The 13762-nt window shown below is 40.2% G+C and overlaps 1 protein-coding gene across 3 annotated transcripts in view; it reads right to left on the reverse strand.

Annotated features, from left to right (window-relative positions):
• Nucleotides 1-813: 813 nt before the first annotated feature.
• GPM6A (glycoprotein M6A) overlaps nt 814-13762 on the reverse strand; it is a 175468-nt gene continuing 162519 nt past the window's right edge. For all 3 annotated transcript variants that reach the window (XM_083520346.1, XM_083520344.1, XM_083520345.1), the window contains 4 exons: nt 11137-11290; nt 9285-9361; nt 7885-7950; nt 814-3030 (listed from right to left, as the gene is read on the reverse strand). In XM_083520346.1, coding sequence (XP_083376472.1) covers nt 2878-3030; nt 7885-7950; nt 9285-9361; nt 11137-11290 — 450 coding nt within the window. In that variant the 3' untranslated portion in view covers nt 814-2877. The remainder of the gene's footprint in view (nt 3031-7884; nt 7951-9284; nt 9362-11136; nt 11291-13762) is intronic.

Here is a 13762-nt window from a genome sequence, read left to right on the forward strand (position 1 = left end):
CCTTCCTCCTGGGCATTGTGGGCCAGAGAGTGCCAAAGAAAGATAGAACTTTCTTTTTATATGCAACCACAGCAGCAAGAATCCTTATAGCTAAATACTGGAAGGCACAGGAGTTACCCACGCTGGAAGAATGGCATTCGCAGCTGATTGACTACATGGAACTGGCTGAAATGACGGGCAGAATTCGAGATTTGGGAGAAGAGGCAGTGGAAGAGGACTGGAAAAAATTTAAGGACTATTTACAAAAACATTATAAGTTATATGAATGTTGACAATTTGCTAAGTACTTTGGAAAAATATGCCTCAGTATTGAAATTGGTAAATGAGAGAATTAAAGTTTAAGACTTAGAAATGTATAAATTATGGATAATATAACTAAATGAAAACACAAAAACAACTGAAATAAGGTATTAATTTGCTGTTTATTTTATTGTAAAGAAAGCAGGGGATGGGGGATGTGGGGAAGTCTGGTTGATTATGAAAATTGATTTGGAAAAGTGAATCTTTTTTCTCTCTTTTTTTTTCTTTTCTCTTATTTCTTTTTATAATTCTTTTTCTTTTCTGTAAAAACTGCTTTTGTAGTGTTAATGATGTTGTATTTTTACCCTGGAAAAAAGCAAATAAAAAAACTATTATAAAAAAAAAAATAGATTTAATACACTCTTGACAGAACAATCAGGTTGGGAAATGTTCCTTCTGAAAAACAAGAAAACAGTAACTTATCAAGAGCACGTTTAATAACATTTCCCCTCTGAAATTTCCAATACATAAAATTTTATATCAAAAGGTGAAAAATGAAGCACGGACAACTAATAAGTACACAAAGTACACAAGTGTATTTATTACATTTTTGCAAGCACTTGGTTCTACATTTCAAAAACGCCACCATCAAGCTGTTGGCACATTTATGTACAAAACAGATTAATTGTAATGCCTGCTACAAAGCATTCTTTGTGAAAATACAAACTCTAATACCAGAGAAAAGCCAAAAGCATCAACATCATTACAGGAGTTTAAAAGACACTGTTTTAAAAATCATCACACTGTTTTAAGACACAAAACTGAAACACTACAATATAGAATTGAAAGAGGTTCATAATAGTTTCTGCAGAACTGTAAATACTGGTACTGCACATATCAGAAAATGTTGACCCCGTAAGACAGTAAAGTGTAAAAAAAAATGTTAAAAAATTATAATTAAAAAAAATCAAAATTAACTAATACTACTTGATGCATAAACATGCCACAAGTAACTATAGTATTACCCTCTACCTACTACAAGAATTGTTAAAAATTACTGATGATGCATGACTAGTAATAGTACAAAGAAGAGTTTTACTCAAGAACTTTTATTAGAAATGCACTTACACTGAGAGAGAATTCACAATGGTCCAATAAGTGCACAAAACTAGCTAGGATTTTTTTTAACGCTGACAAAAATGTCTTGTCAGGATACATCACTTTAAAAGACACTTTACAGCATTCTTGTAGCATTAGAAATAGGCAAAAGAAAAAAGAAAATTAAAAACACCAATTTTGGTCCAATAATACTGATGTCCCCCCTTTTTTTGTATGGTTTTTCTTTTTTTCTTTTTAATACAGGTACTTCTTTCAGATTAACATTACTGACTTTTCTCTTAATATTTTCTTACTCAAAATAAAGGTTCAAATATATTACTAACACTTCCAAACAATAGGTCCAGTAGCAGCCATTAACCTCACTTTAACATAAGACAGGTAAACCAGTATGTGTGTAGGAAAGCTACAAGCCAAGCTATTACATTTATGGAAGCCTCCTTTAAATATATCACATACAGTATATGTATAGTTCAGACAGGTGCAATCCACTTAAATTTTTAAAGCAGGTAAAAAGACTTCTGACTCTTTAAGAGGTTGCTGTATTATAGATATATCACTTTCATAAATGTAGCTAAGCAGCGATTGCTCACATCGGCACATGAACAGCTTCAATTCAGCATAACCATTGTGGGATTACAGCGATCATTCTGCAGAAACCTACGCATAGCTGTATGTAACATTGGTTCTATACACTGCGACTCTTGGAAGGTAACCGCGGAAGGTAATACGCTTTGAAAAAGACAAATGGCCATGCATTACAAGCACCACGGTCTGCATGCTCACAATATAAACATGAATAGCCACCAATGGAACTTTGATAAGAGAGAAGAATACTCTGTTAAGTACATGAAGAAGAATCATACAATGTTAACAAAGATAAGAAGCACTTCTTTTTGTTTTGTTTTTTACCTACTCTTACAAATTTAGAAATTGCACCTTTGATTGTTTAAAATGTTCTCAGGACCCCTCTGTCAAGATGCCCACCGGTCCACCTGGCGAGATTTCCAAATCTGAAGGAATGTCAGCAGTGTGCCTCCTCTAGAAATTGTACGTGATGTACCGTGGTCCCTTTGAAGTATACCTGTAGTTAAAGTACTTACCAAAATCCAAACTAAAAAGTATAAAAAGCTTTTTTTTTTTCCTTTTCAAAAACATATAAGAAACAATGCAAAAAGGTGTTATGCATAACACATACAAAGTGATTTAAAAAAAATCAAACACATCTCCGTATTTGACAGTAGTTAGTATTCTTGATCTAACAGAAAATAATCACTTTAGGATTTGGGAAAGGGCTGTTTCGGGAGCTTTGTAGTAGAGACTGATCACACAAGCTATTAACTAATTAGGAAAACCAAGTGCTAGACAACCAAGAATTGTACAGGGGTGATGTAGATGTCACCCTAGCTATCTTTTGTGAGAAGCACTTTTCATTTTGTTTTGTTTTTTTAATGGATAGATGGATGGCCTTTAGTTAAACAACAAATCATTCAATGGTAGAAAGTAAGACAAGGTTTTTTCTTATGTGTATGCATTGAGTCGCTCTTTAGAGCGGGTAGAATGAATGTCGTGGAGCTCTTGCTCTTCCTTTGACTTAATATCCTCATATTTCTGCATTCTGCAAGCATCTTTCACATAGGCCCAGTTGGCGGAAAGAACCATAAGGTAGTGAACCTGAGAGAGGGAGAGGGAGAGGGAGGGGGGAGAGAGAGAGAGAGAGAGAGAGAGAGAGAGAGAGAGAGAGAGACACCATGGAATTTCATCACATTTTTTTCACATTTCATCACACCAAGCCAGATTCTATTGGACTCTGCCACATTCCAGCCCTTACCTAAAAAGAGAAGAATTGGCTAGAACAGCCTTTGCCAACTTGTTGCCTTCCTGATACCTACAAAACTTCTCTGACTGGCTGGGGCTGATGAGAGTTGAAAGGCTGGGCTGGGACAATGGTATTCACCAGGCAAAATGATATTGCAGGCAGAAGAGAAGCTGGAGGCATTGACCATGCTTTATTTTGTGCTTGTTTGCACAAGTCTCTGTTTTCTGTGACTTCTTGCAAATACATTCAATCTGTTTCCATGTTGTTTACCAGTGTCCTTCTTTGCCTCCACTATGCTCACCCTCATTTGCACACCTTTCTTTGATTCAAATGGCTGTGGTTATCCAAACAATTTTGCTCATGATGTCACAGCGCTACAACAGACAATATCTGTTCATCTGGTCATTATAGCCAGTTGGACAAATAAAGTCAAGGAAGAGGAGGAAGAAGCTGCTGTAGGCACAATCAGATTTCAAAAAGCAGCCGAACAGCATTAATCTTTGGCAAGGTTAATTTATTTTCAGCATGCTACTTCCAACTATTTCATGCAGCCCTAGTCATCGTCTTTCTGCTTCCCATAATGACCGCTCCCCACTTAAAACGGGGGGCGCCCTTTGCGCGGGCGCGTGCAGCCCCTAGATCTGGAGCGGCCCCAACAGCATAGGCTTGGCTTTGCCTTCCCTCAGGTGGGATACCTGGAGGTCTCCGCCTACCTCAGTCAGTTGTCCAATCCCACCTGGGGAAAGCGTTGCCAAGGAGACCTGGCCAGGTAGGGGAGGGATTACCTGCCCACACAATAGAGGGAGGATCTTACCTAGGAATCCTCACTTTGCTCCAGAGCTTCTTCCACCCTACCCACCCTCAGTTAATGTCTTATTTTGCAGGTTAACTTTTCTTCACAGGTTTTGCAGGTTAACGTTTCTTCACAGGTATGCGGGCGCTGCTACGTTAAGGTCGCTGTTAAAGGGCCGGAAAGGAATTTCCCTGCATTGGCAGGTTTCGCCTTTCCCGTAGCAAAACGTCACAACTTTGGCGGTATCAGGCCTTGGGCGGAATCCTTTTGTCCATCTTCCTCTTGCGGCAGCGATACCAGGGTTCCCCGTTAAAGGGGTTTTCTGAAGGGAGGCTTTGGCCGTACACCGAAAGGTCGTCATTGCTCTCTCCTGCGGCGGCGGCGTTACGGGGGCGGCCATCTCTGCTTGAACATATGTTCTCCAGAGCCGGCCCATCCCCCACACACACACTGGATAACCCTGATGCTCCCTAGGTCCCCGTCTGGGGACCAGGGAGGGAGAACGCCCAATGCCTGAGCCAAGGTCTACCCACATTTGAAATTTAATAAAGTTGTGGCCAATTTAATCCCATAGCACGTTGTCTTGAGTCGTTATTCCACATGAAGGGGGGACCGTGCAGGATCTGGGGACTCCGCCTGTCCGTGCAATGGTATCCCTTGCCATTGCTCCTCATTTCTTATCCCTGCTCTTATTGAAAAGTCTACCCTCCTGCTTGACAGAAGTTAAAACAATGCCAAGGCATTTTGAAAAGATGCTTATATGCTGAATGACATCCATCTAGTGTACATTTGGTTTCATGAAGGAAGGTGATGCTCCACAAGCCAGGCACATAATCAAGGCAACTTTATCCTACTATGTAGACTTATTCTCATATCTACACTAATTAGTTCTGAAATGACTGTCAATTTCAGGATGATGGAAGCCCATGTGCAGAAGATTGAGCTCTCCTTTTCTTTCAAGCAGGTAGTTTGAGGTTTGTGGGGTTTTCTCTTCCATCTGTTAACAATTCACTGGACAACACCGTCACTAAAAGGCTCCTGTGTAATTGAATTTTACACTTTTATGAGCAGCTTGCCCTAAAGCTTAAGTGTGTCATGTCAAGGCTTTCTGGATATATACAAGGCACTTTTCCTTATTTTTAGACATTGTTGATGCCTGAGTTTTGTTTTTGTTTTTTTGTATGAGAAACTGATTTAATCTTCTGGGCTAGTAGAATTTGAGTCTAAGTCACTTCCCACAGCATTCTTTTCTCTACTTGCATGACTACAAGTGTTAAAAGTCTGTAGAGTGTTTGTACACAAAAACCTGCCATGTACCAGAAGGCAGGCTCTGTCACTCAAAGGAGGCATGTAGGACACAAATTAGAACTGAATTGGGTGGGGTTCAGTTTCCATGCTGAAATCTGCACATTGGATTTTATTTTATCTTTTCATTAAATTTGTATGAGGTCCTATACCCGTATATCTCAGGGCAGTTCAGTGCATAAATCCAAAAGTTAAACAAACTGCAAAAAACCATCGTAGGGTTTCATTGCTTTGTTGTCAAAGTCCAAATAAGTAACTCCTCCTAAGCTTTGGAAACCAGCAAGCTCTGCAGCTCTTGAGCCTTTCCAACAAAGTTCAGGATGCTGTCCTACCTGACTGAGATAAAACCTGTTATGGAGTCACTGGGCATGTTGACTAAGGCTGATGGGAATTAGATCCCAACAACATCAGGACGACCAAAGGTACTCCATCCTTGTGGTATAAACTCCCACACAGTGTGACAGGAGTTGTGTGACAGTGACAGTCCTGTCTTATCAGTGTCCCTGGCACTGCTTCTTTATACGGGGTGATAAGAAAGGCTATATGAAAGGGACTCTGCTTTTTTCTGGAGGATCATGAAGCCACCTCAACCTTTGTTAGATAAGGTCAAGGCAGCTGCCTTCTGTGATGGCTTAGCTGCTTTTCTGAGTTGCGGCCTGTTGCTTAGTTCAAGCACTGCATAGCTCCACAGACACATGTTTATTAATTTAAATGGGTCTGCTCTGAGTAGGCATAACATTGGATACAAACCAAAATATTCATTTTTAATGCAGCCTTTGGAAATTACTTGCAATTGGCAAGTCTCTGTACTCACAGTCAGCTGAACGATTTGGAGTATTTCTCTGTGCCAAAGTACTTGTTGAGAGAACACACTTTGATAAATTAAACAGTGAAAATGTTGTCTTATATTTCAGGGTTTATGGTGTATTGACCAGCCTTGCTTTTGGGAGAGCCAAGAGGAAATGAATTAAATATATCATATAATGGATAGAAGAATTTGCACAGCTTTGCACATTCAAAGAAGGAGCTGCTTTGAAGTGTTAATTAATCTTTGTTCTGGTCTGCAGAGATAGCTAAATCAAGTATGGAGACTTGAGCAAGAAAGATTAATGTGTGTTCCAAAGCTCCAAGTTCTGTCCAACCAACCATGCTGCTGTCTATTTGCTGTCTAAACAATGACCGAGACACATTCAACAGCCAGAGAACAGGAAGACAGCCATTTTTGACAAGAGGACACTGAAAAGCCAATCTTATCACTATGGAAACTAAAGAACTGGACAAGTTCACATTTATATAAAACATGCAAGAGCTTTATCACTATATTTTGGAAAATGAAAGATAGTTCTGGTGCATTTGTTGCAGGGGCATAACGCAGTACCGCTTTGCTTCGCAACAGACCCCACATTATTTCACTGTTAGAAGAAGCGATTTCAGAAATTAAACTGAATCCAGATATAATCTGTGTACAGTTGGCAGATGAACAATTGGAGATTGATATTAATGAATGAATTAATTAATTGGAGCATTTGTATCCCCACCTTTCAGCCAAAAAGGCTCCCAGAGCGGCTTACATGAAATCAAAACAAGACACTCCCTATCCACAGGCTTGCACTGAAGCAAATAAACAAACAACACACAATGGAAAAGGGAAAAAGTGGGAAGACAGAAAAAAACACCCCTCAAAACTCAGGGTTTCACAGCATGTGCAAATTTGGAGCCCTCCAGACATTTTGGACTACAATTCCCATCAGCCATTCCCATATACTGCCTGGAATAGATGAGGGTTGTAGTCAAAGTGCCTGGAGTGAACCAGGTTGGGTATGGCTGGCCTATAAGATACCACAACCACATCATAACACATTAAGTTTCATAGAGCTAGCAGTCAGCTGGGGACCTCTGGTTCCACTAGGAACATGTCCTTCCTATATTGGTTTTTCTTCTTATTCCAGACTTGTTATTTCAATACAACAAGGGCTGTACAAATGCTGATAACCATTATGTTTCCCAGGTTGAAAAAAGTCAGAAGTCTTTTGGTTTCTATTCCTGTACCAAACAATAGCCATGCACTTCTGCAAAACTATAAGCATGCCTAACTTCTTCTTTTTAATGGTTACATTTTGGCAGTATTAAAATGGTGTGAGGTACCAAATTGGAATTTGTTTGTCAGTCATCAGAACAGATTTTTCATATTTTATTTTGTACATCTGTTACCCTTGTATTTTTGTTTGCTTGTTTGTTCAGAAAAATGCAAGAGGGTCCATATGCATACTGAAGAAGAGATACTACAGATGATCTCTGAATTCCAAAAAGCCATAGAAATTTAGCAGATCAGAGTGTCCCACTAGGACCAAAGTGACTTGGGTTCTAATCCCTACTTAGCCATGAAGCTTATTGGATCAAGTTGGGTCAGTTATGCTTTCATCCTAAGCTACTTCACATGTTGTTGTGAGGATAAAATGAGGTGGGATATGCTCTTCGCTTTCAAAAAATACTTGGATGATAGGACTTAAAGCTCTTGCACATTGCATTTAATATTATTCGATTTAGAGAACAAGCATCTCTTATATTCATTGTGATTTTTACCACCAAGGGAAAGGTTTCTATATCTTACCATAGCGATGACTGCGGCTCCAGCCCCAGCAAGTGCCACAATAAACAAATGGAATGTCATGTTCAGCTGCAAATGGAACAAGGGAAACAAGTTGCAAATTGAGGATGCTAATAATAAAGCCCAGGTTCTGCTGCACTGCCATGCATGGATTAAGCAGCCCAATATTCATTCATTCATTTTATTTCTGTGCCACTCCATAACCGTTGCTCTAGGGGTGACGTTCAAATAATACCAATAGTAAGGTCACATTTTGCAAGTACTACTCTGCAAGTACCATCTCAGTATTTATTTATCTGTTAATTATCTCTCTGTGTCGCCCCATACTTGCCGTTCGCTGGGCAACTTTTAAAACAATATAAAACCACAAAGCTGAGAACGATACAATTAAATACCACAGTGCGAAAACATCAGGATAAAACAGAGAGGAGAGCTACAAGATCATAAAAACAATAAATAAAGGAGGGAAACCCTATGTAGAAGTTCCAGGAAGACCAGCCACATCAAGCCATTAAAAAGGATGTGAGGGTAAAAGGTATTTGCTTGGTGCTAGAAATGTATTAATGGAGGTGCTAGACACGCCTTGCTGGGGAGAGCATTTCTTAACTGAGAGGCCACTGCTGAGATGGCTCTTTCTTGCTTGGTCAACCTATCTCAGCTTGTGAGGGAACTTGGAAAAGAGCCTCCATTGATTACCTCAGGGCTCAGGTAGGTACATATGGGAAGAGGTGGTCTTTCAGGTATTTATTTATTATTGATATTTATAACCCACCCAGGGCAGTGAACACACATAATAGGACAAGGACTTTGATCATTGTAATCATATTAAACTGTTTTTTTAAAATAAAAAAATCCACCCAGAAGCAGGGTCAAAAATGGCCATTCCCACTCATAGACCTCTTCCAAATGCCTGTTTCATCATTTTGAGGTGCCATTTTCTTCACAGGAAGGAAGCTCCAAGGTCATTCCAAATCATTGAAGAGCTTTAAGGGTCAAAAAAACCTTTTTGAATTGGGCCTGGAAACAGACTGTCACCAATGAAGGTGATGAAGTATTGGCCTCCAATGCTAATAGCACTCAATGCCAGTTAGTACACCTGCAGCCAAATTCTGTATACAGACTACAGTTTCTTTTTTCTGAGGCAGCACCATGCATTACACGTTAAAGTAATGTAAATTATTTTCTTGATATTGGTATTCTGAAGAAATCAACTGGACTTCTATGGATGGAGCAATGGTGGTATCTGTGAACCTTAAACTGCTATAAACTGCAAGTAAACTAGGCTCATGACAAGAGAGCATTCCAGATTAAAGCATGAAATTATTCCCTTAAAGTGTGAAAGGAGTGGAAATGTGTGAGCTCCTTCTTTCCACAATGACCAAACTTTTCATACTTTCGCTTACCTCAGTAGATTCACACATCCTGAGGAAATTTTCAGACAGTGTGCAAATCTTCTTTTCTTCTCCAATTGTTACAATTCCTGTAATGGATTAAAGACTCGGTGAGCTGTTGACACACATTTAATGCACTCATACATGGGCTCAGATTGTTTTTAAGATGAAAGGATAATCAACTACTTGGTAACATGGAACTATGAGAACAATTCAGAGTCAGCTTGTTTCTGTGCCCTTAAATTGGGTGCCCTTGGCTCCAGCAACCCTAAATACATTTTTTATGTATCATAGGCACACAATACGGGTTTGTAAACACATTTATTTATGGTATTTTAGGCCATTCTGTAATGAAGTTGTCAGAATGGCTCACAACAAGGATGCCTTTGCTTGGTATCGTAATCACAGCAACCTAAGTACCAGACCAGCCTCTTTCTTGAGCAGATTGCACAGGTGGACTACTCTTGCTAAAAAGGCTCTGCTTCCCAAAGCCACCCAGCACACCTTGCTTTGAGAAGATCTTATGGTCCTTGTCATGAAACATATAAGCACACAGGTCAAAACCAGAACTTCAAACTGGACCTGGAAATAGGCTAAGAGCCAGTGAAGATGGTAAGGCAGCAGTATGATGTGCTCATATAACACCACTCCCTCAGTCACTCAGACATAATAAAAACTTACTTGATCTTTGGGGGCTGTTTTCAAAGGCAGTGCCATGTACAACCCATTACAGTAGTCTGAACATGAGATTACCCTGGCAAAGATAACTGAAGCAAGGCAAACTCTCTCCAGATAGGGTCATAGCTGGTGTCCCAGCCTATGCTAATAAAATGGCTAAACAATTAACCAGCAATATAAAATAATGCATTAATATCTAAAATATTATGAAACATTATATGAGCTTAGCTTAACTCTGACCACTAAAAGTCAGCCCAGCCAGGCTCAGATTTTGATGGTTCATTAGCTGGAAGCAAGTATAATAGTTGGCAGGAAGCCATCATGCATGTCTCTCCACATACTAATCAAACTCACCATGTGGTCTCACTTTCTCTAAAGGATGCACTTGAACATAAGGAAGAACATAGACTATATGTATGGCTCAAGCCATTTGGACTTGGCAAATGAAAAACAGCATTATCAGGAATTATGTCCAGAAGACACCAAGTCAGTACCAAGATAAGAATGAGAAGATGAAGAAGTGGGTATCATCAGTGGTGGCCAAACCACCACTACCAATCTGGGACCATCCAGCTTCGTGTCCTTCATGAATGATGCACTAATAATCTCAGCTAATAAAGGCCTGACCATAATTGTCTGGCACTCACTAGTTAGAAAGATTGTGGCCCAGTTTGGCTGTAAGACTAAATCATGACTTAGCGTTATGTGTACAAGCAAGAACGAGCCTTGGATTCATGTACTCCTCCCCTCCTGCCGCTGCACTGCTGTGACCGTGGGCAAGATATTAGAAGTTTTAAAACTCTCATTAAACTATGGTTTGTTTGGATGTAAAAAGAAGCTGTAGCTCATTTAAAACTGCAATAAATTTTAAGTTTATCCTTGCACAGTAAGAGAAGATAGGGAGCATGCAAGCTCAAGGCTCATTGCTACTAATGCACATAGTGCTACAATTTGGCTTAGCATGAAATCTGAAAAGGGACTATGTGTACAATTTACAAGCTGTCATCATCATGTCCACAAATACTATCTCCTGCACCTGCAAGCAAGGCTGACTAAAATGTGTTCATTTTATTCATTGACATTTGTTGACTAGATGTTTGATCTAGTATTTCTAAAAGTGACGCAAGCATTTTCATGAGGTGGGGGGGGGGAATTGATAAAACTAATCCACAAGTCATTCACTTACCAAATTGACGGAGGTCCAAGCAGAGGTTTGCCCCTTCCACTAGGGTGGTGTTTTTGCAAATAGTCCACATGTTGAAGTACATGTAAACAGGCAGAGAGGTGAACGCTGTAACACCCAGCCAGGCCAGCATGAAGATATATGTCAGCATGATAAACTGTAACAAATAAGAAAAGAGTGAGACAGAAACCTGAAGAATATTTTAGACTATTTTCTTTCCCAAAAGAACCTGCCAGTCATAGAACAAGGAAGAAATTTTATAATTTATTTGTTTGTTTTAATCTCACATATTTATTTATTTGTAAGTAAAAACTTTCCAATATGGCTCACAATAAAAGGATCTGCACAAATTACTTCAATATAAATGGATCAGGTGGAATGAAGCTCATCAGCTTTTATAAGAGAAAAACACGACCTGAAGCCAAATGTATCCACAATATAACGGCAGATAAGCCATGGCCAACACATATATCCTGGCAGAACACCACAGATATACTGGCAAAGGGGCTGGAATGGGGTGGAGTAATGGGAAGGATGTGGGCAGCAAAGTGAAGGACAGGGTCACTGACCTGCCTCCCACAATGAGGGGGCCCAAGGTCACAAGATACATCTCACCCCTGCCTAGTGCGTGTGCGCTCTCCCAGCAGTGGCAGGACATGGTGGCCCCCTCAATATTGTGGGTGCTTGGCTCTCTGCACACACATATTGAGGGAACCAAAACCCCTTCCACCTCCTATACTTGACACCCCGGTGGAGGAACACATCCTGTGCTCCTTCAATCCACAGAGATACCTTCCATTGATGACACCAAGAATTTCCCTCCCAATAATTTCAATGAGAGAAGAGGAGAAATAGCACTGGTGCTAATTTTGCCATGATGGAGCAGATGAAACGGTGGAACTCAGCACCCAATCACAGCACACCACAGCCATTATTCACAGAGGGGCTATAACACAGGTTACAGGTTCTCGCTTACCTTGGAAGAGCCACTGCTACTCAGTGTTGACAAAACTGGGTTAAATGGCCCAATGGTCTCACTCAGTACAAGGAAGTTTCCTATGTTCATCATTTGTGCTCAGCCCTCCCTCCATGCACCCCCCCGCCTGCCAAATTGTGTTTAGCTTCCTCCTCTTCTCTTGGACCTCCACCACCTCCTTCCTACCCCTTGCAATTGCTCCCTTCCTTTACCTTCTTCCCATCATCCCACCCATTGACTCCACCACCAATCACTGTTAACCTTCATTCTGCCTCTTCTCCTTACCGTGGCTCCAGCCACAGTGGGCAAAAGGACCCAGGCAGCAGTCATTGCCTTAGATTGGGTGTGGAGAACCTTTGGCTCTTCGGATGTTGCTAAAGTACGACTCCCATCAACCCCAGCAAGCATGGCAAATGGCTAGGGGTGATGAGAGTTGTTGTTCAGCAACATCTGGAGGGCCAAAGTTCCCCACACCCACTGTAGGCCATAGGACAGCTACCCTGTAGGCATTCCTATTGCCCAATGGCTCGCTTCACAGTTTAAAGACCCTTGGCAGGGGGGAAGGGGAGGACTGAGGTCAGAGCAAGCACATATTTTCAAATAACAGTTGGCTTCCTATCTGAACTCCCTCTCTGCCTCAGGTTCCAGCTGAAGGAAAGTGGTTTATTCATTATAAAGTTATTCCACAAATTAGGAAAGGATACATCAGAAAAGGAGATGAGATGGCAATTGAGACATGAATAATTTCTTCATTTTTATTGTCTGAAATTTGAACATGTGGGATCCATGCAGAAGTTGGTTTTCTAATGGATCTACCACAACATGAAATATAATGTGTATGTGTATGCATGCACACGTGTGCCTAATATTTATTGAAGTATAAAATATCACAATAAACAAACAATACACACACTCATTTCAAGTCTACAAGTTTTACAACAATAAATAAATGGCAGCATTAATGTTATATGGTCCAGTCAGGAACACCAACTGCAAACTCATTTTGCACTAGCAAATCATTGCAAAGGGATATTTGAGATGCCGCAGTATGTGTTACATCCTTATGCTGCTTAACATATGTAATGAAAGGAAAGCATGTCTCAGAAAATATATCCTCCCGAGTTTCACCACTAGCTGTGGAAAAGCCTTCCTTCGCCTCAGCTTGTTTTGAGTGCTTTTTTCCTACACCTATTTGCTAATAGTCTGGAGTTTTCCCTTCCATACTCATATAAGCGTTATTTAGAGTATAAAATGTTGATCATTGTTTTGTAGATTTCTAGGGAGTCTAGTTCTCTCCTTTTTTGTTCTATAAGTTTAAGTAGTTTTATAGATCCTGTTTGTTTGTAGTGCAATGTGAGGGCCGTGATGTCTTGTTCTATTTTGCTAACTTTTGAGGAGGTTTGTTTTTTTCCATATGGGCTGCTACTAGTGGCATTACAGAAGGGTTTGTATGAATTATGTTCTTATTAAATCCCTTGCAAAGAGTGAGTAGAGCTAACACTGAGGGTTGTGCTGGTTGCTGAGGAACATCACAATATGCACAGAGCACATATTAGGCAGGAAGAATTAATTCTGTTTTCTGAAAGGCTGGTAATGCTGGATTTCATTCTACATATTAAGCATTTCAGGGCACTCTCATTCCATGTAGACCCC

The sequence above is a fragment of the Podarcis liolepis genome (genome assembly GCF_965112155.1).
Source record: "Podarcis liolepis genome assembly, chromosome: 9".
NCBI lineage: Eukaryota > Metazoa > Chordata > Lepidosauria > Squamata > Lacertidae > Podarcis > Podarcis liolepis.